The following is a 25,276-nucleotide window of genomic DNA, read 5'->3' on the forward strand; positions in this document are numbered from 1 at the left end:
TCCACCCCCCTCCTCCCTCCTTCTTACCACCCACAGTAAAGTTGCCACCAATTAATACCAGTGACTCCAACTCCCTGATGTGGCAGCACCACCGTGCTTAACACACTTGAGTCTTTTAGCGTCTCAGAGACGGTCCAGCTAAAAGGGCTATGGCTTTTGGCTATTGGGTTCAGTTGCTAAAGGCTAAACTACGGCAGTCCCATGAATAGGCCAGTGAATTTGTCAGATGTTGGGAGGTGGCCCAGGAGAGGGTAGTGGAGATAGAGGGATAGAGAGAGATGAGATTGCTGGGGTTCTGTTAGATTGCCCTGGATGGCCCTTCCTCCATTCCAAGTCAGTTGCTGTATTTGTGTCCCATCATGTTACCCTATTTTAGAGCTTGATCACGTGTGGTTTGTGAACTTCAAGCTAAAATTGCAGTCTGGCACCAGTGGAATGTTTGATGACGTGTCAAAATCCCCAAATACAAATTAGTCCGAGATATTTGGTTTATTTTTGTTATACGTTTAGTTGGACACAGGATGTACATGTATGTAAATGTCAAGTGTCATTCCGTGGTACACTAGGGCATTATTAGTGGCGCTCACAATGGGTACGCCAGTTTTGGTTGGTTACTGTTGCGGTCATGCACACTATAAGCCAATCAACACGCAAAGGCGCAGTACAGGGGAGGGTCAGGCTATATCCTGGTCCTTCATCAACACCAATATGTTTCTCTCCAAACTCCACTCTGCTTTTCAGATCAGTAGAGAGCCAGAGTAACTCAGTAACTCAACACACACAATGAGGGGAGAAGTCTAGACCTGACATTGGGGGTTCAATGACAGGCAACATATGCAGGGGTGGGGGCAGACACAACGGCTGATGTCACTGCTGAATTTCAAACGCCTCCTTGTTCCATGTAAGAACAAAACTGTAGCAAGGCTCCTTGCCGTAGCCAGTGATGTTGATGAATGGCCACTCAGGTTTCATTAGCAATGAGATAAATAGAGGGGAACCAGGAATAGAAAAAAAAACAAGAATGACACACACACACACACACACACACACACACACACACACACACACACACACACACACACACACACACACACACACACACACACACACACACACACACAAACACACAAACACACAAACACACACACACACACACAGTGGTCGGACTGGGAGAGACAACGAGCCGACAGGAAAACACATGCTAAACCAGATTACATTGGAACAATGATTAAAGGCCATCACTGTTCAATCGCTCTCCGACCAAAAACCCAGAGAACATAGAATCAGGTCAATAGGATTTTAATCCCTCAACCCTCCCTCTTTCCCTCCCTCCCTCCATCCATCCCTCCTTCCGTCCCTCCCTCTTTCCCTCCCTCCCTCCATCCATCCCTCCTTCCGTCCCTCCCTCTTTCAGTGGAGAGAAATGAGATCTGTTGGGTTTTCAAATGCTGTGCCTTGTGTTCCATGCTCTGAGGGGAATCTGATTAATTTGATAAACACCATGCTTTTCATCCATGCATTTTCATCTGTTCCCACATTCGTATGCATTTCATCAAAACGCAGCCTTTGCAGTACGATTTGCAGCATTCACAACATTCTTAGACTGCAACCCAGACTGTATGGGCTGAATAAATACAAATTCAAAGAAATGTATGGGAAATGTATGTCACACCCAAATATGGCACTGAGAGAGAGAGAGGGGGAGAGAGGGAGAGAGGGAGAGGGAGAGGGAGAGGGAGAGGGAGAGGGAGAGGGAGAGGGAGAGGGAGAGGGAGAGGGAGAGGGAGAGGGAGAGGGAGGACTTACGGATACAGGTGGAGAGGGTGGGGTCAGGGATGAAGCCGGCCTTACAGCTGCACCTGTAGCTACCCATGGTGTTCAGACAGTCTCCGTTGGGACACACGCCCTGCAGCTGGCACTCATTAAGATCTGCAACAGAACAACAAGGAGAGGAACACAGTAATGCACTGTTGATATACATATTAGTGTTTATTACACAGTACAGAAAGGAACATGAACTGAATGTGCATAGAATAGAGTTGTGTGCAAAACACAGCCTGTATGCCTGACACCTATGAGTTGGCAACTCCACCGATTACCATCATTCTATTTGTTTCTGTGCATGAGTTTGTATAATAACTCACAACAACCACATTCATATCATAACCCTGGTGTAGCCACATAACCCTGGTGTAGCCACATAAGCCTGGTGTAGTCACATAACCCTGGTGTAGTCACATAACCCTGGTGTAGTCACATAACCCTGGTGTAGTCACATAAGCCTGGTGTAGTCACATAAGCCTGGTGTAGTCACATAAGCCTGGTGTAGCCACATAACCCTGGTGTAGTCACATAACCCTGGTGTAGTCACATAACCCTGGTGTAGTCACATAACCCTGGTGTAGCCACATAAGCCTGGTGTAGTTACATAAGCCTGGTGTAGTCACAAGCCTGGTGTAGTCACATAAGCCTGGTGTAGCCACATAACCCTGGTGTAGCCACATAACCCTGGTGTAGTCACATAACCCTGGTGTAGCCACATAACCCTGGTGTAGTCACATAAGCCTGGTGTAGTCACATAACCCTGGTGTAGCCTCTACATAACTGTTCTGGTCAAAGGCAGCGCTGTAGTTTTAGGTAATTCATGTGGAGTTGAAGAGACAGTTTCAGGTCTCAGGCATAAATCCTGGTTATGTAGTAACCTTACAGAAGAGCAGGTTCATTTCCTTAGTTCAAGGTCTGGGTTATGAGGCTGTGGCTGTGGGACTAACAGCTTTATGCTTTATGTCCTCAGGGGTTCGTTTACTGGCTCATTGCAGCTGGGCTATGTCAGCCAGTCACTAGAGCAGGGTTTCCCAAACCCGGTCCTCGGGACCCCAAGAGGTGCACGTTTTAGTTTTTGCCCTAGCACTACACATCTGATTCAAATAATCAACTCATCCTCAAGCTTTGATAATTTGAATCAGCTGTGTAGGGTTAGGGCAAAAAACAAAACATGCAGCCTTTGGGTCCCGAGGACCGGGTTTGAGAAACCCTGCTCTAGAGCCAACCTTATTCAGGAAGCAACAGCAGGGTAGACATAATATGTCCGGCTGGAAAAAGGTCAACAGAATGCTCTCCTCCGTATTCTTCCTCATAACAGGAGACAAGGAGACTTTGTATCCCCTTCCAACTCAGCTGCCTCTTAGCTGTTTACATTTATCTGGTTCATTTCTTCTGGTATCCAGTTTACAAGTGCAGTTTGTTATCGAGAGGGCTAAATACGAAGCATGTGTCTGAGTTATGTATCAAAAAGAGAGCTTTGTTTCCCCCTCATTCTGTTCCACAGGACACATATTTTCTCTTTCTGTTGCAACGTGAAAAGCAGAACCAGTACAGGAGCATCATGTACACAGAGAGCGTGCTAGACGCCTGACACGAAGTGGATCATGTCATGACAAGAGCAGCATCACATCACCGTGTGGTACTCTAACACCAGCCGAAAACATGTTGATATCCTTCCTTGTAAGTCGTGAATATTTCAGCGGCTACATCACGTCCAGGTCCATATCACAGGAGGCTCTGCTGTGCTCTGTCATACTCTAAAAGAATCACTAATCAGGGGCAGAGACGTCATTCCCAGTGACGTTTCCCCTGGGGTGGGTGAATGAGGGTGTTCCTTCCTGCCCGACAGGATAGATGGTCAAAACCCCCTTTTTTTCTCGGGCAGATCTCAAGAGATGAGAAAGATGTTTGCGTTAACATTCGTTTCTATGACACCCTCTGTCGGGAATATCAATGAATGGCAATTATCATCTACGGGACGCGGCGTGTACTCAAACACGTCTCCACTGGTGGTTTCACAGTTTCAACACCTGCACCGCTCCTCTGAGCCGCGCCCACCTGCGCTGTCAATCACCGCACTGACAGAATAATTACCCACAAGGCGATAAAACGGCCCAGCGGTGAACCGAGTGGGGGAGAGGTGAATTCACTATTTCTGGCCCCTTGGGGCCCCACAGAGATGACACACGGAGAAATGTGTCATGCTGGGTTGAGGAGAAGCATAGGAGCACAGCCACCATTGGAAATGAGACCCTGGTCTCAATGAGTTCACCTGGTTAAATAAGGTTTAATAAACCACTGCTCACTCATCACCTTAATCACTTTGTACTCAGATCCGCTGCCTGGGCTGGAACCAGAGCATGTGAGCAGAATTAAGCAAGTTGCACACCGCTCTGGCGCTCCATGTCTTTTCCAACCACTCCGTGCTCACAAAAAAAAAAAAATGCCACTCCAAATTCGCTCCATTAATTCAAGTCACAATTTAACCAACACCCATCTATTCTTGGGACTACCTGGACCTACCATTTGGTTTTGAAGTATTGAAACCGAACCATTTGGATTTGAATGAAAAGTATTTGAATAAACATGAAAAGGGGAATGTAAGAAGCGCACATCATTTCAAACGGGCTACATGTCATATTACACTGCATATAAACGCGCTGAATAGGTCAGGAGACAGACAGGGAGCCTAAGAAAGAAAACATTATTTCGGTTATATTATTTAAATTGTTTCAAAACTATAGCCTACAAAGAAATACATTCTGAAGCATTTGCGAGTGCGGCACAGTAGGCTGGACTAATTTAGAATTATATACAAATTAAACGAAAAATGACTTATTAGTGTGTTTGAAATCATTTTTCAAAATAATTTTTAGAAACACGATTTGGCCAGTCTGTGACTTCAGGCTCGTGTGATGGTGCCTGGAGAGCCGGCTAGCAGCAGGAAAATATCCTCTCCACACTTGCAAAGCTACTGGGATGATAAACACCCTTTTGGCCAATCTTGGCAGACTGGGCAGAGATGCAGAGTTTGTTTTTCACTCTATAGGTAGGCCTAAAGGTTTTTAGGCACAATAACCCAATCAAAACGGAAAGCTCCTCGGGACGTGGGAATATGCCAGGCCTATTGGGCCAAAATCAATTATGGCCCATTGTATAGATAATAGAACAAAAATGAACGAAACGTTTAAGAGATCTGATTTTGAGTTCATAAATACTTTGCTACAATGACACACTTAGTTATCTACCCACCTCGTTCCTTTCTTTTAACATGTGCACGTAGTAAGTACACCATCACGCTTTTGGGATACTTGTCTTTTCAGATTCCACAATGATTCTTTAGTTGTAGACACTACCTCACCACACTCCCTCTCTTGCTCTTGGTCCTCATCTTTGTGAGTCACCTTGATTTTTCACCTGTGTGTTTTATCAGTTTCTTTCTGAAAATATTTAGCGAACTCCATGAGAGTAGCTAAAGCAAGGGGTTACAGCCGCACACAAGTAGACCACAAACGCACGCGCCGCCGGGCATGCCCTGAGCTCCTGAAGTGAACGCTACTGGAGTGAAATTGGAGCGGGCGAGAAGGCCGACGCTCCAGCCTTTGGGAATCTCGCTCCCTGCTCTTGTCAAATTGGGCACGCTCCACCCCTCGCTCCGCTCCAGCTCTGCTCACATACTCTGGCTGGGACGCACCTGTGCATTAGCCCCCAAAACATTCAGCAGTGCCTGAGAAGTGCTAAACTAGAGTATGTGGGAGGGAGATTGGCTTGTCCAAGTGAAATCATACTGAACTTGACCATGCCTAACACCACACCTTGCCCTACCCTCAACGCTTCAGAACTCAAATGGCTCACTAGGGAATTTAATCAGAACCTGGATCAGACCGGGACCAAACCGACTCCACACAACTTTAAACCAGCCAAACAATCCTCTACCTTGTCTCTTTTTCCCTCCACATCTTATATTGGACACAGTCACACCATGTCCGGCGATTAGTAAACACACGTACCTAGCTCCAAGGAAAACAAATTGGAAATGAAATCCAAATTGGCCCTGTAAAAAAAGGGGGAATAATAACGGGAACAGGATGTGGTGGATTACAGGGTGAGTCACAGCACCTCCACAGGAATAGCCAAGTCTGGGCTCCTGGGCCCTGGGCCGCCACTCTGTTCTCCTCAGCCTGGCAGCTCTCCGACTAGGCAGCAAGCGGGCCTCAGCTCCCCTTTCAGAGCCCTTTCCGCCTGGCAAACGCTTCGCCGTGGTGGCGCTCTGTTTCATGGCGAACCAGTGTAACCCTGGCAGATGCCCTCTATTGGTTGTGCCCATGCACTTCAGTACCAGTGCTGTCAAAGAATGGGATTCCTTTGAAGAGAGCAGGGAGTGATGCCAAATGATGTCCCCTGATATCTTCAATGTCTTCAATGTACCGTCCACTGTTCCAATATTTCGTTCCTTAATGATGTGGAATAATGTAGTGTACTAAGTGTTGGGCAGTTGCTATTGTATAAGAAATGCCACAAGCTCGATTTGAAGGAGAAGCCTTCACTATTTCAGAACCCCTCTCTGTAAGATCTGACCGTTCAAACAACCAGCTACCATGGAGAGGAGCAGAGGTCTGGGATTGCAGCTGAGAAGATTTCTGAAAGAGTGAGCAGTCAGTTAAGTCCCTGAGCAGAGGCCTGTGGCCCATATGGGCCCCACCCAGACACTGAGGCTGGCCTTCTCTCTCTCTCTTTCTCTCTCCATCTTTCCCTCTCTATCTCTGTCTCCCTCTCTCTCCCCTTGAATGGAGTGCTGAGTGAATCTTTTAAGATGGCGCCGACGTACATGGCAGCTCTGCTTCTAGCAGCAACTTTTTTTCGTGTGCGTTATTGCTTACATTATTAGCCCAGAACGTTTTTTTTGCATCAGTACATACAACCGTAAATAACGTTTAGATATCAGAGCACCAGTACCTCACCAGCGTTCCAACCAGAAATACAACTTCCCCCAATTGGATCCTTTGTGACAAGCATTTCGCAACACCCGCAATAACATCTGCTAAATATGTGACCAATAAAATGTGATTTGATTTGAATGGGCCACAGTGGGTTCAAAAGTCGCTGGCGCGGAGCAGGCTTGATTTAGAGTGACTCCCCTGAAAGTGGTCAGGCCTGCCAGCCCTGATGTATGGTAGTCATCGCTTGCTATCATATTCAAATTCAATACAGATTAGGGAAATCTATCAAATATGGCACCTGCCTCTTTTTCCTCTCTCCCCTGCATGGCTGTTATGGTGTTTGGGGTCCTGTTAAAGCAGGATTGATCACTGACGAGCGAGTGGAGCAGGTCAGGAGGAGAAAGAAAATAATGAAAAACTTTTATCCTTGATGGATTTCAGGCAGCTCTAGGAGACAACAAATGGCAGCTGGCACACTAGGCTTGTAAATTAAGAATATACTCTCTCTCGCCTCAGAGTTGGCTGAGTCAGTGCGTCTGTGGAGGACCGGAAGCTGAGGGACCAGCAAAGGGTGCTGTGTACAGGTAGACAGGCCCACACCGCCCAAGGAAGGAGTAGAGCAGAGTAGAGCGCACAGGACACCAACACAAAGCGAGAGAATTATATCATTGTCAAAATGAAGCATATTCATTCCCGTTTCTGGTTTGTAGCCCTGCTCTCTAGCAGGGTTTTATGTGGCTGGTGACAAATCATTTCTTTGGGGCTCATTTCTCTTGGCGAAGCCCTCCTCCACGCTAAGAAACGCTCTCTGTGTGGGAAAGCACAAGCAAAACAATGCCAGCGGTCGACGCAGAGAGGTTGAACTAAAGGTGGGCCGCAGCTCTTACCTTGGCAGTGGGAATTGTTGATGCGCTTGTATCCCTGGGGGCAGTCCATCGCCTGTCTGGATCCTCCTGCTGTCAGAGGAATAGCTGGAGAAAAGAGAGAGAGAGTTCTTTGTTTTGACGTCCATCATTCCATCTCTGAGACTTATATGACTCAATATAGGTAGAGTATGTACGCTTCATTCTCTCACACGAACACATTTGGGGACATGTCAAGGTTTTTCAAATGCATAAGCATTTTCTACTGATACTTTGGGGATTCCTTCTGACTTCTGAGTAGACAGCATTTGGTGACTCATCCAGAATTGTTTAGGAAGGAGGAAGGCCACTCTGACAGTCTCTACTCTGACCTGTTCAACGCAAAAACACGATCCATCAAAAACACACCTTGAGTAAGAACCAGTGTTTCATCTGACACACGTGCATGCATGCGTACCACGCACACGCACGCGCACACACACACACACACACACACACACACACACACACACACACACACACACACACACACACACACACACACACACACACACACACACACACACACACACACACACACACACACACACACACACAATTTAGTTTATCCCACTGGAAGTGTCACCTAGAACAGTTACATAGTTTATCATGACTCCAGGCTAGAGGTGGCGTCAGGAAACCTGCCAAGAATAAAAACCATCACACTTGGTTTTGATTGATGGCAGGTTGCTTTAATCCCACTTTGATCTGAAATCACGAATGCATGGTATTGTCCTCAGCTTACTAGCATTGTCTGATAGCTGTTAAAGGACACGAATAGGGATCTCAAGCTTACCTCTAGGGAAAATGAGAATCATGGCAAAATAAAAACATTTTTGCTCCCATATGGATTTGAGTTGAACGGCAGCGCAAGCATCCATTATATGAAAACAAAATGAAAGGGAAAATATGGGTAAAACCCCCCTTCTCTCACGTGGTGTACACACGCACGGCAACTGATCAAACCCATGAACAAACACTTCCTCTCGTGCATTCAACTTTCTTATCCCTGGCCACACAAGCCTCAAGGACAAAACACTGTGTGAAAACACCCTCCTACCACCGCTTCCAAATGCCAAACATCATGTAGCCTTACTGTTTCATTTCCAAAGGTTGACATTAATTGCTTTCATTGTAAAAACTCAACGAAGGGAGCTAACATCTGTTAATTAAGACTCTGGTTGAGTTCCAATGGGTTGACAGAGGATGAGGGAGGAAGAGAGCCCGGGGGCACAGTCAGAGTCCTCAAAGAGGAACCATTAAACCGCATTGCCCATGGTACCGCTGGCTCAGAATAAATCAAACCATTTCAAAGCTGATGGGTGACTGCAGATGAGTTAACTCAAAGTCTGCTTACGGTAATAAGGGGGAATCTAGATCTACTCTGGCAGACGGAAGTACTGATGGAGGGCTTTTCAGGCCCAGTAACAGGGTGGCACCCAAATACCTAAGAGCAGATTGATAACTTGCTACCCTTCTCAACAGGGAACGAGGCTGTGTTTGTTTGTGCGTAAGCCAATCTATTTAACAGCAAAAACTGTCTCCGGGGCATAATGTGGCTGTTAACACGGCGCCCACACATAAATACTAACCTCACGCCTCTGCCATTCCTGACTCCCAACACAACCAGTCAGTACACAGTGCCTCCTTTGTGCCTTTCAATAACAGGAGACTTTTGGGAACAAACTGGTGAAGGCCTTTAGGATTTGTTCAGTGTGCAAACCTGGGAAGTAATGGTCGAAAAATATGTGTGGTGATTTCTGACCTTGAAAGAGTCTACCTGTCAGGTAAGACAGGAGTACAAACTAACCAAGTTCAACTTGATTCTCAGGCCCAACAGGGAAAAGTCTCCCTGACATAAAATGAGAGTTAATGAAAAAGCTGTCATAAGATTATTTGATAATGATTAAAGCATAGTTATTTCATCTCCAAAGTGCACTGAGGGCACAGAGTACTTTGATGCCTGTCTGATTGAGGCAGACTAACAGTCTTTTTCTGGGTTACAAATTACTTTTTTTTATGAGCTCTTCTTGAGTACAAGCTATTCACGTGAGGATATCCACCGCCTTCCAGTTAATTGATGAAAACCCATATTTCTAACCACGTCCCACCCCTGTCTCCTCCCACCATCCCCTCAGTCCCCCAAGCTCTCAACGATCCCATAGCTTTGGTATGAAAGAAACAAAGATCATTCTTTAAGCAGCACCCTTGGGAGATGGCTGGAATGGTCTAATGCAAACATGGGCCTAACCTTCCCCCACTGGGTAACAACAAGCTAAAATAGCCCAGGAAGAGAAAGACAGGACAGCCACGAGGAAACACAGACTACTGGTATGGAGACATCCAGGTTTTTTTTAACAGATCTCTTCTCAAAATAAACCCACAGGGTCAAAAGCCGGCCACCTTTTTTTATCTGGATAAACACAAGGGTCATATTATGTTCCCAAATGAATGGGACTCTGCGTCTTTATTTTGCCTGTTGCCAGCTGATACAAGTGACTGGGCAACTCGCGAGAGTGCCTTATTTTGTATTTTATCTTTATTTAACTAGGCAAGTCAAAGCTAGGATTTTCACTGAAGGTAGGCTAGCAGTGCCTCAAGAGCAGCTGCTCTGAAATGACTGGGCTGGACATTCTGTTGTTACTTGCAGTAACTAGGCTACACTGTGTAATGTGTCTCAGGTGATGAGAGAGAGGTTGTGTCATGTTTATTTGAAAACAGATCTCCCAATTTCTCATTGTTAGCATATTTTTTAGCATCCCAGCATAGTTCAAAATTTTCCAGAACTATAAACACAAAAAGGCGAAAGATCAAGATAATGTGTCTGGGTTTCAGTCTGGGTCAGTACAAATTATTATTTGACCAAATATGGATGATACAAGCACGGCAATGTTGTAACGCTCGTCTGGGGGTAAGAGAGGGAACGATTTTCACCTATTGTAGCCCTTTACACTTGTGCCCGTATACGGGTTGAAAATAGCAGATTTGGGCACTGATAAGCCCCTAAATTAGAACGCAGTGGCTGTATAGTAACATGCTATAAATAACGTCAGAGATCAGGCTCTGCGCTTCACAGCGTTGTATGGGTTTTGACTGACAGCCGTTCTGAATTTGAGCACCGCACGTGACAAGAAGACGCCCCCATCCCTCCCGCTAATTGGGCAACTTTGTCCATTTTTTTGTTGTTGTCTGAGTGAGGGACATGCTGTAAATGAAGATGACTCGTTGTATTTTGAAAGATGAGACATTGAGCATTAGAATATATACTGCTTTGAAGTTATACAAGCAAGCCAAACAACCGCGAGTAAAAATGTGTGCTTCACATTTCCATATCATTAAAACTCATGCCATATACAGTGTCAACAAATGTAATCACTGTGTTTGATGTACACTTACAAGGTGACATGGAGTCAAACCCTGGGTTGTTCTGAACAGAATGAGCCTACGTTTGATTTATTGTGAAGAAAATCTGCCGCAGAACACACACCTGAAGGCACTCGTGACTCCTTTCTACGGACACCAAAATGACAATCTGTTTCTCTGAATTGCCCTGTGAAGGCCTAACACTGTAAGATCGTATTTTATAACTTATAGCTTGTCATGTTTTTGGGCCGTTTTTGGATTGCATAAACTACAAGTGTGCTTTCTCCAGTTCCTCAACAGCACAGCTAGGAGAGCTCAAAAGCACCTTATAGTTGAAGACTTCTTTAAGTCATAAAAGTGCATTGAAATGATTTAGGAACTGTGCACACTTTGGAGAGGTGTGTGTGGCCACTTGGAGACACCAGTTAGTCCTCTCACTCAAACCCTTGCAACTTTTTTGGTCTTATGTTGCACCTACCCCACATTTTCCAGGAATATTCTGATCATGTTCCTGAATGTACCCAGAGTATTGTCAGATTTCGTTATCAACAAATGCGACGAAAAGTACAGTAAATGTAAAATGCACGTAAAATCAACAGTGTAATATTTGGATTCAGTCTTGTGTCAGGTGAACTGTTGTGTCCTCAACTTTGGCCTAATCATTTTCCCATAATCTCCAAACTGTTCCGTTTCAATTGCTACCATGCCCGCATATGCTTTTCATACTTCTTCTGTAATAAACATGAACATTTAGCCCTATCCATATAGGCCAATTCCCACGAGTGTAAAAGGTAACAAGAAAGTTATTAGAGGATTACCATGAGGTGAGTCCGTGGACTGGACACCAGGGGTTCGGTTATTGGAACATAACTGTGGGTCTGTGTCTGGTCTGGGTCTGTTTGCTATGTGAGTCAGCACCTTCACACTTGCGTGTCTTCACTGAACTCTACCATTTCTCCAACTCCCCCCCCACCCCCACCCACCCATCAATTCCTTCTACCCCCTTCTCTGTCATTCTCTGTGAAAAACCATTACCCCTCCTTTCTTTGGCAGAAGCTGGGTTCCAATGTGTTGATTGTCTCGACACAAAAAAATCATTTTCTTGGAAGCAGTTAGGAAGTGAGAAAGTGCACATGCCAGTAAACTGCTTCCACAGTGCCAGTAAAGTGCATTACCGGATCTATCTTCAACTACTGTGTCTCGGCAGCAAATAGCCACACAGTACTCACATAGCTGAGACAAATGTCATTGGGCTGAGACGTCCTTAATTGGGTGTGCAGCTCATCTGTCTCTGTCGCTGCCTGTCTATCCCACAACAGTCTCTCTCACTCCCCATTCACCTTCTGATAAAGGCCAACCACTATAATCTACACCAGTCAAAGAGTGTTACTTGTATTACATCGGTACTTACATGGTTTCGGGCACTTCTGGCATTTGTGGAACCCCCAGGATGTTCCGATGCTCTGACAGCATTCCTCCTGCTTGCTGAGACCAGGGAGGGCCTTGCCACACTGGCATTTAGAAGAGAAAGAGAAAGAGAGAGAGAAATAGAGAAAGGGAGAGGAAAGGAACAACAGAGGGAAAGACTGAGTGAGCGAGTTCAGTATTTTCAGCCGGGAAAAAAAACTCCCTCCATATTCCTCTACTTGGCTGGCTGAAGTAATAAAAAAAAGCCGCACGACAACGCCTCGCGACGTGGGCTTGTGTGCCATCAGCATCACACAATGGCCATCTGTCACTCCAACTCTCAGACAGAACAGCTCTATTATAGAACACACCCTGTCGCCAAGCCTCCCTCAGATGGACACACACTGATAAGGGACCACTCGTCGGCGCCTCGCCTGCTGATGGAGCCTTATCACCACAACGTCCATTTGACTGCAACATGTAAACCAAATTGAATGGTGATCTGGTGTGGATAAGATGGGCGGGTTGCCAATGCTGCTAATAACGTTGGATGTATTGAAGCACTGACCTGGGTTAAGGGACTATTTCTAAGATGGGAAAAGTTCCTTGGTGTTGATAAGATCTTTATTCTCTGGGTATAAACCTAGCAGGCTGAAAAATGACAGGAAGGCTCTTACACCTGCATTGATTTAAATTGAGGCATGGTTGTTTCCCCCCCCCCCCCCTCCCTTTAAACACACATCAATTTAGATTAGCGTAGATTAGTTTGATGCACAAACAGCTACTTTGATTGTAGTTTTTCCAATGCAAAGAATGATAAATGGCTGGCATTGAAGCAGTACTCATTAACCACAAATCCTAACAAACTCTCCCCCTCTTATTTCCACTCTCTTTCTCCAACCCCCACCTTTCCCCTTGTCCTTCTCTAACCCGTCTTCTAATACTCTCAATCTGCACTCTCAACACTTCCAGCCTTCCTCTCTCTACCCCACTCTTCACCTCCATCCCTCCTCTCTCTCCATCCCTCCCCTGTCCCCTGTCCCTCTCTGACCTGTGTGCCAGTGGTCTCTTGGAAGCAGCGTCCCAGCTGGCTGTTGGAGACAGGCTGGTACTGGGGTACGTAGCTCTGCTGGTTGGGGTAGATGATGTTGTGTCCCTGCTGCTGGATCTTCTGGCTGCTCTCTGAGTGGTGGTAGGTGTAGTGGGACTGGGTCTGGGAGCGACCATTCTGCCCATTGCCTTTCACCTTCTGCCCATTGGCATCCAGCTGGGAGACCTGGTGGATCTGCACCGAGGCCTCTGGAGGATGCTTCACGTGGATGTTCACGATGCTGGGGGCATATTTCACTAGGGGAGACAAGGGAGAAAGGAAACGTCGGGTCAAAGTTATTGAAAAGAGCAACTTAATGTTCCCCGACTGCACTTTAGATGTACACTTACTGGGTACTCCTTCGTATTTGTACCTCGATGCCTTTGGATGAAAAACTAACATTTTCAACATTTTCAAAAATGCCACGTTTTTGGACTCAGTCTCTCTAGCTTACCAGGGTTCTGTCCATTGCTGAAGGTGAGAGGCAGAGTGTGGGTGGAGTGAATCTGGGACGTCTGCTGCTGTCCATTCTGGCGCTGCTGCCCATTCCCGTTCTGAACAGGCATCTGGCAGAACTTCCCTGTGAAGGTAGGCGGGCACTGACACTTGTCCCTGGCACTGCACTTTCCACCATTCATGCAGGGAAGATGGCATACCACTAAAAAACACAAAGAACGTGAAGTTTAGCCAGCTGTGTCCACGGGTGCCAGCGAACCCAATGGTATTACACACACACTCTGAGCATTTCACAGCAGTTTATTGCTGGAAACGTTTTTTTGACTCGGAAGCTGATCAACCTTTAAATAAAGAGCAAGTAGACAAAACAACCACTGTTTATGAACTTTGTTTGACATTTCTCGATGAGTTATCGTCTTCCAATATTGTTTTCTTCTCTGAGTGCTCTCTCTCTCCCACTGCAGCTTCCATATGCCAAATACCTCCTCTAGGAGGTTTGTGCTTTGGCACACAAAGATATGAAGCAGGAATCACAAGCTGCAACATTAAAAAGCATGATGGATCCATCCAGACCCAGGAGAACAAAGCCTGTATTGTTCAGCCATCATTCACGTCTCTGTCCTCGTCTTCCAGGGTTCTATGCCATTACACATTCAGCTCAGTGTCCAAACACTGCCTGGCTCCCCCACCATCAATATTCATCACAAAGAAGCAAGGAGGTGGATGGCAAATGATCCATTACGCCTGGAGACTGCATAACTCCTCAGCAAACCTGGCTTAATTGAGGAGCCTGTGATGTATTCATGTATTCAGCCCTAGGGTGTGTTTTCCATCCTGACTCTGACACTCATGAAGAGCTCAGCCTGGTTCTGAGGGAGACTTCAGGCCCAGATAAGGCTGCTTGAGGCTAAGACCCAAACCAAATGACAGAGGTGTGACCAGGAAAGTATTACTCTCCAGAGGGGGCAATGACACAGAAATGCCTTGATGTTCATACTCAAAATTGAGTAAGTGTTCCATTCTCCCTTTATTTTTTACTATCTCTCTCAACCCATCATTCACACCTACAGTCTCACTTTTCTCGTTCTCTCTCTCTCTCAGAGTTGTCAGTCACCCAAGGCTTATTCATCCACAAAGGAATTTCTTCCTATCTCCAGCTAGTCTCCGCACGCGCCGCACATGCCACCACACCCCTCAGGTCACCACGCACCACACGCCAGATTTAAAGAAACAAAAACAAATGAGAAATATAGAATCTAAAGGAGAACATTAAAGGCTCCATTCAGGCAGTAAGTTTCAATAATTGCGAGGCTGAAGGACCTTCTGTGCAGGGTTTGTTTGCCGAGCCGTCCTCTGAAAACGTCTGAGGGAACTGAATCCCCTCTCCAGTGTATTTGAAATATGTGTCAATGGCGTGTGGGTCGCCAGCATGAATCAAGCTGTCAGTCCAACCAGCAGACAGAGAGGCGGTCTCTCTCTCGCTCTCTCTCTCAAATGGGAATACCTGCTGCCTACGGGGAACACCACAGTCTCTGCCATCTAGGCTTCCTGGGTCGGTCGTCCTTTCTACCAGTGCAGGAATCTCCTCAGCAAACTGCGAGTCTTTTGATCAATTGAGCGAGAGAGAACTAGGAATCACGCCTCTTCTGGCACTATATTGCACGTGGTAGTAAAGCACGTCAAACAAAGATACACAGCAAAAATTGCTGGTGGTGTTACGTGTTATAATGTTTCACGCATCCAGGTCATTTAAATCACACACTTTTCAGACCTTCAGAGGCAATCTTAGACATTTATTAATTTTGAAACACTAGCGTGAGCTAGTGTTTCAAAATGAAAATGGTGTTTCAAAATCATTGAAAGAGGCATTCGAGTTTATTATAGAGAAAGTTATACATGTTCCAACTATAGTAACAACATTCCTATAGTAGCTCTTTGTCCTATGACCTAGAGTCTTTGTGTCCAGTGCCTCCGGGTCACTACCATACTGCACACATATTGCATCCATGTTTATTTGTTTAATTTAGTGTGTTTTTCCTAGAAAAGGACAGGCAAGGTTTGGTAGGATTTGCAGCGGTGACACAATGGCAGCTGTAATAAATCTGCCTCTCCCCAACCCTGTCATTATGGTGACTACAACACCGCTCCCAAACCTCACATCCCTGCTGCCTCTGATTCTATCTGGCCCATACAGGGACCTGCTCTAGAGTTCTGTTTGAAGTCCTCTCTGACTCTGCCCTTCCCCAGCACCAGTCCCCTCCCAGGTCTGACCCATGTCATTACCATGCGGCTGGTGGCATTAGGAGCATCAGGTGACATTCCTGTTTGATATGCAAAGACATCTTTTACATATGGGATGTCTGGAAGAGACAGCATCCATGTAAAATGTGATTTGAGAGAGTATATATGGCTAATCAAACTGGGTGACAAGCCGTTTGCCACATTGGTACTGACTGGTCATTTGAACAGAGCAGGATCTACACATGATAATCATGGGTTTGATGGGACCCAAATCAAACCGTATTGGATGAGCACGTAGGGTCAGTCATTTTTCCTGACCACGTGACCTGACATCTCCAGTCTCTTTGAATGAGGTTCATTCGCGCATTAAAAATGTCAATCACAATGCCGAATGTGATGAGTAACTGTGTCTCTTGTTGACTGACATCCGGTTTGCCCTCCTCCTCCGCAGCCCTCAGTATGATGTCATAGAGCCTCCACCAAAAGCCACAGCTGTGGTTCCCAGAGCCTAATGAGATCATTACTACATAGACTGCTTACCGGGGTGAATGGCCCCCAAAACCACCCCACTTCATCTGGTAGAACGTGTTTTGTCAACCCATCCCCTAGAACCACTAACCACACCATAATGGTTACACACTCATCTTGTTGTGGGCGGGAAACAAGCTACTGGAGCTGTGTGTGCCAAAACATCGCAGGGTGGGAAGGGAAGTGCCACTCTTTCGAACAGCAATTTAACTTTATCAGACCTGATCTGATTCACTTCTGATAGACAGCCACTTAAGGGAAATCAATGTAAGAGCATTCAAGGGAAATGAATCGTTATTACTGCATTGTCGGAACTAGAAGCACAAGCATTTCGCTACACTCGCATTAACATCTGCTAACCATGTGTATGTGACAAATAACATTTGATTTGATTTGATTTGAATCCCCCCATATAGTAGTCCCAAAATATTCAAATACATAATTAATAGCAATGTCAACATGTCATGACATTAGTGATACAGTGTACATGGTTTGGTTTCATGATCACTGCAAAGGTTTTTAAAATACGAACTGCCTAAATTGCCTTAATCAGCTGAGTCAGAGAGAGTGACCTCAGTACCTCAGTCCCAAAATCAGCCACAGTCTTATGCGCTCCAGATGTTTCCTCTGACTACCACAGAATAAAAGGAGACTATTTCACCTGGTGGACTGTGGACACGCACACACACAGATGTACACAGATACAGTTAACACAAATACCCCAACGGCAGGGGTGTAACTTTTACTGGAGACGGGGGGGGACATGTCCCCCACACATTCTGAAATTGCATTTTTGTCCCCCCCCCAGTTTTATCACTGGAATGTGATCCAAACGAGGAAACGGTGTGCTTTGGGACCACGCGGACGCCTCCGAGAGGTTGGTAGGCTGTTTGGCGTGTTTATCCAACTGGATACATATTTTTTTAAATAATAATAATTATGCCCCCCCCACTTCTAAAGCCAAAGTTGCACCCTTGACAAACACACACAAAACCACACTGACTAATTTCCTCCTCATCCACTAAATGGTTGAGAGTGGAAAGTGAGAGAGGGAAAGAGAGGGACGACTGGAGCCCTGGAGCCCTGGAAGTTGTTCATTAATGCAGGCTGCTGTGCTCCCTCCGCGGGCCAGGGATGTGTGATTAGAGGAGGCTGGGTCAGCAGCAACACAGTGTAGGGCCCCTGGGTGCCTAATGAGATTTTAAGACATGGTGTCTGGCATTTCACAGAAAAATCCCACTTAGTGGTTAGAGCAGTGAGGCAGGTTGGCCCAGACAAGGCAACCCTAGACTCACGAGAGAGGCTAGCGCCTGGTGTTTACTGCGGGCACAGGATCTGGCAACCAGAGAAGCCCCCATCGCTTCCCACTCCACCGCAGGCAGCCCATCCACTGAGACTGCAAAAACAGGGCAGCGCTTCCCTGCCTCCCAGGTAGGGATGACAAAAAAAATGCAATCTACAAAGAAGAAAACAAAACTTGGAGGGAGGAAATGACAGTACGGTGATTATAAGCTAATGAAATCTGACAAGGAGGAAATGACAGATACCAGAGGAGCAGTTGACTCCAGCCATCTCCAGCTCCATATAAGGCTGGAGCTGCACAGCTCATAAACTCTCCAGCACGCTCCGCCACTGCCAACCGCTGGACTCTCCCCTTCCTCCATAGCTACAGGTTTTATTCTTCACCAGATGATCACCCAGCCATAACTTGCGTACGTGGGAGCGAAGGGAGCCTATAAAACTTAGTGAAAGTGTTTCAGTTAAATACCTGGCACTCTCCTTTACAGGGCAGACAAAGAGAGAGCTGCAGACTTGTTTCTTTCCCCGGGAGCCTCACATGCTTTCAATTAGGCACTGACCAAACACCTGATTACACTCTTTTGGCCCAGTGAAAGCCTAAATGCACTATTAGTGTGTAATGCTCATTAATCAAGTCTCACACAGGACTCTAGACACATAGGCCTCCAGACAACTACCTCCACCCAAAGACAACATGGACGTCCAAAAAATGGAATGGGATCCCCTCCATTCCGGTCCTTCTCACCTCTGTAAAAACTGAACAGGTTACCTGAGGAATTAGAACATTTATGGAAATTGTCCTGAGAGCTGAGGAAATCTATCAGCTTCTTTTTTTTTGACCTCTTCCCTGAAATGGGAAAAAAGTATGTGGACACCTGCTCGTCAAGCATCTCATTCCAAAATCATGGGTGTTAATATGGAGTTGGTCCCCTCTTTGCTGCTATAACAGCCTCCACTCTTCTGGGAAGGCTTTCCATTAGATATCGGAACATTGCTGTGGGGACTTGCTTCCATTCAGCCACAAGAGCATTAGTGAGGTCGGGCACTGATGTTGGGCGATTAGGCCTGTCGGCGTTCCAATTCATCCCAAAGGTGTTCGAAGGAGTTGAGGTCAGGGCTCTGTGCAGGCCAGTCAGGTTCTTCCACACAAATCTCGACAAACCATTTCTGTATGGACCTTGCTTTGTGCATGGGGGCATTGTCATGCTGAAACAGGAAAGGGCCTTCCCCACCAAACTTTACAATTGGCCCTATGCATTGGGGCAGGTAGCGTTCTCCTGGCATCCGCCAAACCCAGATTCACCAGTCACAACTGCCAGATGGTGAAGCGTGATTCATCACTTCAGAGAACGTGTTTCCAATGCTCCAGAGTCCAATGGTGGCAAGCTTTACAACACTCCAGCCAACGTTTGGCATTCTGCATGGTGATCTTAGGATTGTATGCGGCTGCTTGGCCATTTCATGAAGCTCCCGACAAACAGTTCTTGTGTTGACGTTGCTTCCAGAGGCAGTTTGGAACTTAGTAGTGAGTGATGCAACCAAGGACAGACAATTTTTACTTCAGCAGTCGACGGTCCCGTTCTGTGAGATTGTGTGGCCTACCACTTCGCGGCTGAGCTATTATTGCTCCTAAACGTTTCCACTTCACAATAACAGCACTTACAGTTGACCGGGGCAGCTCTAACAGTGCAGAAATTTGAGGAACTTACTTGTTGGAAAGGTGGCATCCTATGACGAAGTCACGTTGAAAGTCACTCAGCTCTTCAGTAGCGGCCATTCTACTGCCAATGTTTGTCTATGGCGATTGCATGGCTGTGTACGGGTGTGACTGAACTAGCTGAATCCACAAATTTGAAGGGATGTCCACATACTTTGGCCATGTCGTGTATTTGTAGAGGTGCTGTATGAAGAAAAGGGGTAAAGGAATATATAAAATGCTTCCCTCCATCTCACCTCCATCTTGAGTTCAATCGAGTACAGGTTTAACTGAATGAACAACAGAGACAAATTGAAAAATAGAATTAGATGAAATAGTTTGGGATATGGCCTTGTCTCTGAGTAATGCAGTTTGAAGGAAGTCGCTAACTAACGCTAGTTAGCATTGGCTCGCAAAACTACCTCTAACTTCCTTCATACTGGACACAAAGACATAAAAATGGTATCCATCAGTTCCTCTGATTCTGCCAAAATCCCGAAGTATCTTTTTAAGGGTAGTACAGCTGGTGGTGGTGGGAGGTGGATGGTTGTCGAAAACTGTTGCTGAAAAACAGCAAATATGAGAGAACATGGGGAAGTTGACATATAAACTCATTTACACTCATTGGTTGAGAGAGAGGAAAGTGATAATTGCAAGAGTAAGCCCATAGGCTAATCACCAAGCGTGTGGAAAGTGAATTACTGTACAGCGCTTATAGGTTAAAGGTCAGTAGGTGAATGACATGGTTCATAGGAACAGGAGAAGAATGAGACGCCATTCTGATACATTTGTGTTATTTCCCGCCACGGCCGTATAATAGTTAACAGAAGAATTATCTGATGAAATCGTCTAGAACGCAGCTAACACACAAAACGAACTGGCAGTCGTGACCATTTTTAATAATGAAGCCTGGACTGATCCAGGACGCTCACAATACTTGGACAGGCAACCCGCACAACTGGGGACAAAATACGCTAAAAAGACCACTGAGGTATGGGAAAAACACCACTCTGAAAGGGTTCCTTATCCCCCATAGAATACTGTGACAGTGGAGAGAGACAGAAATAGAGAAATAGAGAGAGACAGAAATAGAGAAATAGAGAGAGAGAGAGAGAGAGAGAGAGAGAGAGAGAGAGAGAGAGAGAGAGAGAGAGAGAGAGAGAGAGAGAGAGAGAGACAGAGAGACAGAGAGACAGAGAGAGAGAGAGACAGAGAGACAGAGAGACAGAGAGACAGAGAGACAGAGAGAGAGAGAGAGAGACAGAGACAGAGACAGAGACACAGAGACAGAGACAGAGAGACAGAGACAGAGAGACAGAGAGACAGAGACAGAGACAGAGACAGAGACAGAGACAGAGAAAATGCGAGGGAGAAATGTTATTCCGTTATCAGTTAGGAGCTGATATGGAAACTGAACGAGACCGTTATATAATCTACCAGCCAGTAGACTGTACAGTAGTAAACTATGCAGCTGGGTCCTTCTCTCTTTCCACATACAAGTCTAGCGGAGTTGGACTGTAGGAGAGTTGAGGGGCTGTCTCCACCGGCGACAGAGGGTAATATGGCAGCCCAAAACCACCAGGCCTCCAGCCCTGAGCGCTGACTAGGCAGGGCAGCAACCCAAAAAGAAATGGGGAGAAAATGAGGCTGCTGCTGCTTGTAAATCAGACAGATGCTTAAAATCACCGGCAGGTTTTTCCCCCCTCATCTCAACGCCTTTGTTTTCCCAAATCCAACCCACATCATCAAATTGTTCCTATCATATTCTCAAAGGATGTATTGTGTTTTAATTGCACAAAATGTCGTAAGAACAGCACAGTTCAACCCACCACTATGATCTAACCCTCTTTCCACAGGACTGTAAAATACATTTTTCCTTTGCAGAGCCTCCAACAGGCATTTAGTGCCGTGTTAAGTGGGTAAAAAGTACAGTTGCAACTCGCCCTGGATAAACGAGTCACAAATCACAAAACAACTTAAGCTTGTTATGGGCTTGGTAAGCGTCTTAATTAGCCAACACCCTGTAGCAAGCAGGGACACATCCCCACCTTTTCTTATTATGAAGCAACACTCTCCCCCCTCCTCCTCCTTTCTCATCACTCAGGTATGATCAACAAACATGAGATTTAGTCCATCTCTGCTGCTGGAGATGGGCCCGCACACTGTAAATAAAACTTTGCTCTCCTTTTTCTAGGCTCTAGTCTGTGCTACTTAATAGCTCTCTTGGCTCGGAGCATGTAGGGAAGAGCCGGCCTGGGACAGACTGCATGCCTCGACGGGTACATTAGGCTGATACTACGCCAGGTGCTCTCATTTAAAGAGACAGTCACACGGACAGAGCAACACTCTAGACTGCAGATCTGCACAAAGTGCAGGAAAAGGCAAGTTATGCTGCTAAATTTGCATGTACTTTACAACATGATATAGGCCTTTAGTGATGATACAAGTAAGTATCTTGGGCCTCCCGGGTGGCGCAGTGGTCTAGGGCACCAGAGTCTCTGGGTTCGCGCCCAGGCTCACAGCCGGCCGCGACCGGGAGGTCCGTGGGGCGACGCACAATTGGCATACTGTCGTCCGGGTTAGGGAGGGTTTGGCCGGTAGGCATATCCTTGTCTCATCGCGCTCCAGGGGGCCAGGTGCGCGCTAACCAAGGGGGCCAGGTACACAGTGTTTCCTCCGACACATTGGTGCGGCTGGCTTCCGGGTTGGAGGCGTGCTGTGCGGCTTGGTTGGGTTGTGCTTCGGAGGACGCATGGCTTTCGACCTTCGTCTCTCCCGAGCCCGTACGGGAGTTGTAGCGATGAGACAAGATAGTAATTACTAGCGATTGGATACCACGAACATTTGGGAGGAAATAGGATACATTTTTTTTTTTAAGTAAGTATCTTGAACCACAAAATGAGTAACAAATCAATTGGTATTGGTCCCGTACACATATTTAGCAGATGTTGCGGATGTAGCGTAATGCTTGTGTTCCTAGAGAGAGAGAATGATTTACTTCAGCTTTTATTTGTTTCATCACATTCCCAGTTTACATCCACTCAGTTTGTATTTGGTAACATTGCCTTTTCACTGTTTAACTTGGGGTGGACGTTTCTGGTTGACTTCTGGTTGACTTTCTGGTTGACAGTAGTATCTAACAATGCACAACAATACACACAAATCTAAAAGTAAAAGAATGGAGTTAAGAAATATATAAATATTAGGACGATCAATGTCGGAGTGGCATTGACAAAAATACAGTAGAATAGAATACAGTATATACATATCAGATGAGTAAAGCAGTATGTAAACATTATTAAAGTCACAGAAGCAGAGCGAGCGCTCTCCTATTTGTGTTTGCTGCTGAGTCAGACAGGAATTAGTTTTCTTTGGGTTTCCCCACATGTCTGTGTCAAGAGCAAGAGGCAACATACAGTGGTGAGCTCCGTATAAGGATTGAAACAGATTAACATAGACTTTTTCAGGGTCTGTGCAACACATTAAGGAACGCCCACCTTTTGTGCTCCTGTATTGGAACAGTCACTTTGATATTCTGTTTTGCATATAGCAGGGTTCCCCAACTGGCGGACCGCTGGCCTAATTTGGTCCGCGAATGGTTTTATTTGCCCCCCCCCAAGTTTTCTGAGCAAAACTGTTTTATAAAAATATATTTTTTATTATTTACAATTTTCATTGTTGGACATCAAATACTGTAAAAACACCAGGAAATCATCTCCAAGTGATTTACATTTTGGAAATCTGTCTCCAAGTATTCCAACGGATAATAGAGTTCGTATGAAAATGTAAGCAAGGTTTGAAATTATTATGTTTTAGCCAAATTTGATATCTGTTTGGGCTTCTTGCGGTCAATTTGCAGTCTACAAATGATTTGTGATTATATTCTGGCTCCCTGCGGCTGAATCCAGTTGATAATCCCTGGTATATAGCATGTAAATCAGATACTACACGTTTATGCAGGAAAATACAGTGTCGGCACATAATGTAAACATCAATCATCAAAATAGTTTAACACCTCATACAGAACGCAGATCGTGCGCACACGCACCAACACACACAACATAATAAACCACCCTGAAGCCGGATGCTTTCTACCGCATTAAGCACCAGACACAAGACAGCGACCACATTGGATGAACACAGGACGGAAGCAGATGGGGAGGGGTGATGATAAGTTGGACCAGAGATCACTCACCTACTCTGAAGTTGGGGGCAGTGAGGGTGTCCGCGGCATGGCCGTTCTCACTGACGATGGTGGTGGTGTTGCCCAGCTCACAGTTGTTCTGGCACCGCCCCCCTGTGCAGGTCACTTTGCAGATGGTGGGAGTGAAGACCACCTTGATCCGTCCAGTGTGGTTCCCCACTGCCAGTCGGGACGCACAGCACACCATCAGAAAGAAGAGGGAAGGGAGGGAGAGTCTAGTCAGTCTTGTATCCATTGGTTAGTTAGTAACACCTTGAGTGGCCTGTCACAGACGATCACGAACAAAGAGTTCAGTCAAAACAATAACTGAAAGGACTGTTGTCCTCTCTATGCACATATACCCCTGTTGTGTCTCTCTTTTCCCCTTTTATCTTTCTCTTTCATTCCCTCTCTCTCTCGCTCCCACTGCTTCTAAATCCGGTGGCGTCTCTGAAACATGAGGAGGGAAAGAGAAAAAACAGAGGGAGAGAGCTCAGCAAACAAAACTCTGGGATGCACTCCAATTCTTCATCAAAAGTCAAGTTCCCTGAGAGGTGGGTATTGGCAGATCACAATGCCATGCTTTATTCCAAGACGGACAACGAGTGGGCATGGCAGTGTAGTCGGCCCTGGTTTCTCTGCCTTCCCCCCTCCCTCTTCTTATTTCTCTCTCTCACTTTCTCCCTCCCTTTCTTTCCTGTCTCCCACCTAGCAAATGTTCTAGGACTTTGGCACCTCTGTCTGAAAGAAAGTTCTTCCAAAATGCTTTGCTGTGTCTCTTCCTAAGATCACCTCCTCTCTCTCTCCCTCTCTGCACTTTAGGATGAAGTCACAGGCTACCCACTGCACTGAGATAGAAACTACCAGCCTGCCCGTCCACCCATTCGCCTATCCTCTCCCCTCCCTCAGCACCAAACCCAGCCCTCATATCAGACAGACAGAGAAAGAGAGAGGGAGGGAGAGAGAGAGAGAGAAGGAGACTAGCGAGACAGAGAGAAGAGTATTGATCACAAACATCTGTACGAGGTCTACCGCATCCCTTCCCAGACTACCCTCCTCCAACCTTTCCCCTTCTACTTTTCTGCATTCAGTGACACAAGTCTTTATAGAAAGTTCCTCAGCTCTCCTTCCTTTTTCTCTCCCATTCACATCTTCCTTTTCCCTTCACCAACGTCTCGCTCTACGTCCTGTCTTTACTTCTTTGCATGCCATCCACCCATCCAAACTTCCCCAAAACCCCAGACTCCTGAGCTCAACATTTCGTCTGCGGCTGTCAGCTGTTCACACCAGACAGAGCAGAGATGCAGGGAGCATGGCCAAGGGGAGAGAGGGCTTTTTCTCTAAACC

At 46.1% G+C, this 25,276-nt stretch overlaps 1 protein-coding gene across 1 annotated transcript in view; it reads right to left on the reverse strand.

Annotated features, from left to right (window-relative positions):
* The window catches only part of LOC129851269 (latent-transforming growth factor beta-binding protein 1-like), a gene marked incomplete in the record, with an annotated part of 125,108 nt that overhangs the window by 52,383 nt on the left and 47,449 nt on the right, over positions 1-25,276 (reverse strand). The window contains 6 exon segments of the mRNA XM_055917694.1: positions 1,807-1,929; positions 7,652-7,735; positions 12,441-12,540; positions 13,488-13,783; positions 13,981-14,184; positions 23,942-24,109. Coding sequence (XP_055773669.1) covers positions 1,807-1,929; positions 7,652-7,735; positions 12,441-12,540; positions 13,488-13,783; positions 13,981-14,184; positions 23,942-24,109 — 975 coding nt within the window.

Source organism: Salvelinus fontinalis, chromosome 1, assembly GCF_029448725.1.
Source record: "Salvelinus fontinalis isolate EN_2023a chromosome 1, ASM2944872v1, whole genome shotgun sequence".
In the NCBI taxonomy this organism is placed as follows: domain Eukaryota; kingdom Metazoa; phylum Chordata; class Actinopteri; order Salmoniformes; family Salmonidae; genus Salvelinus; species Salvelinus fontinalis.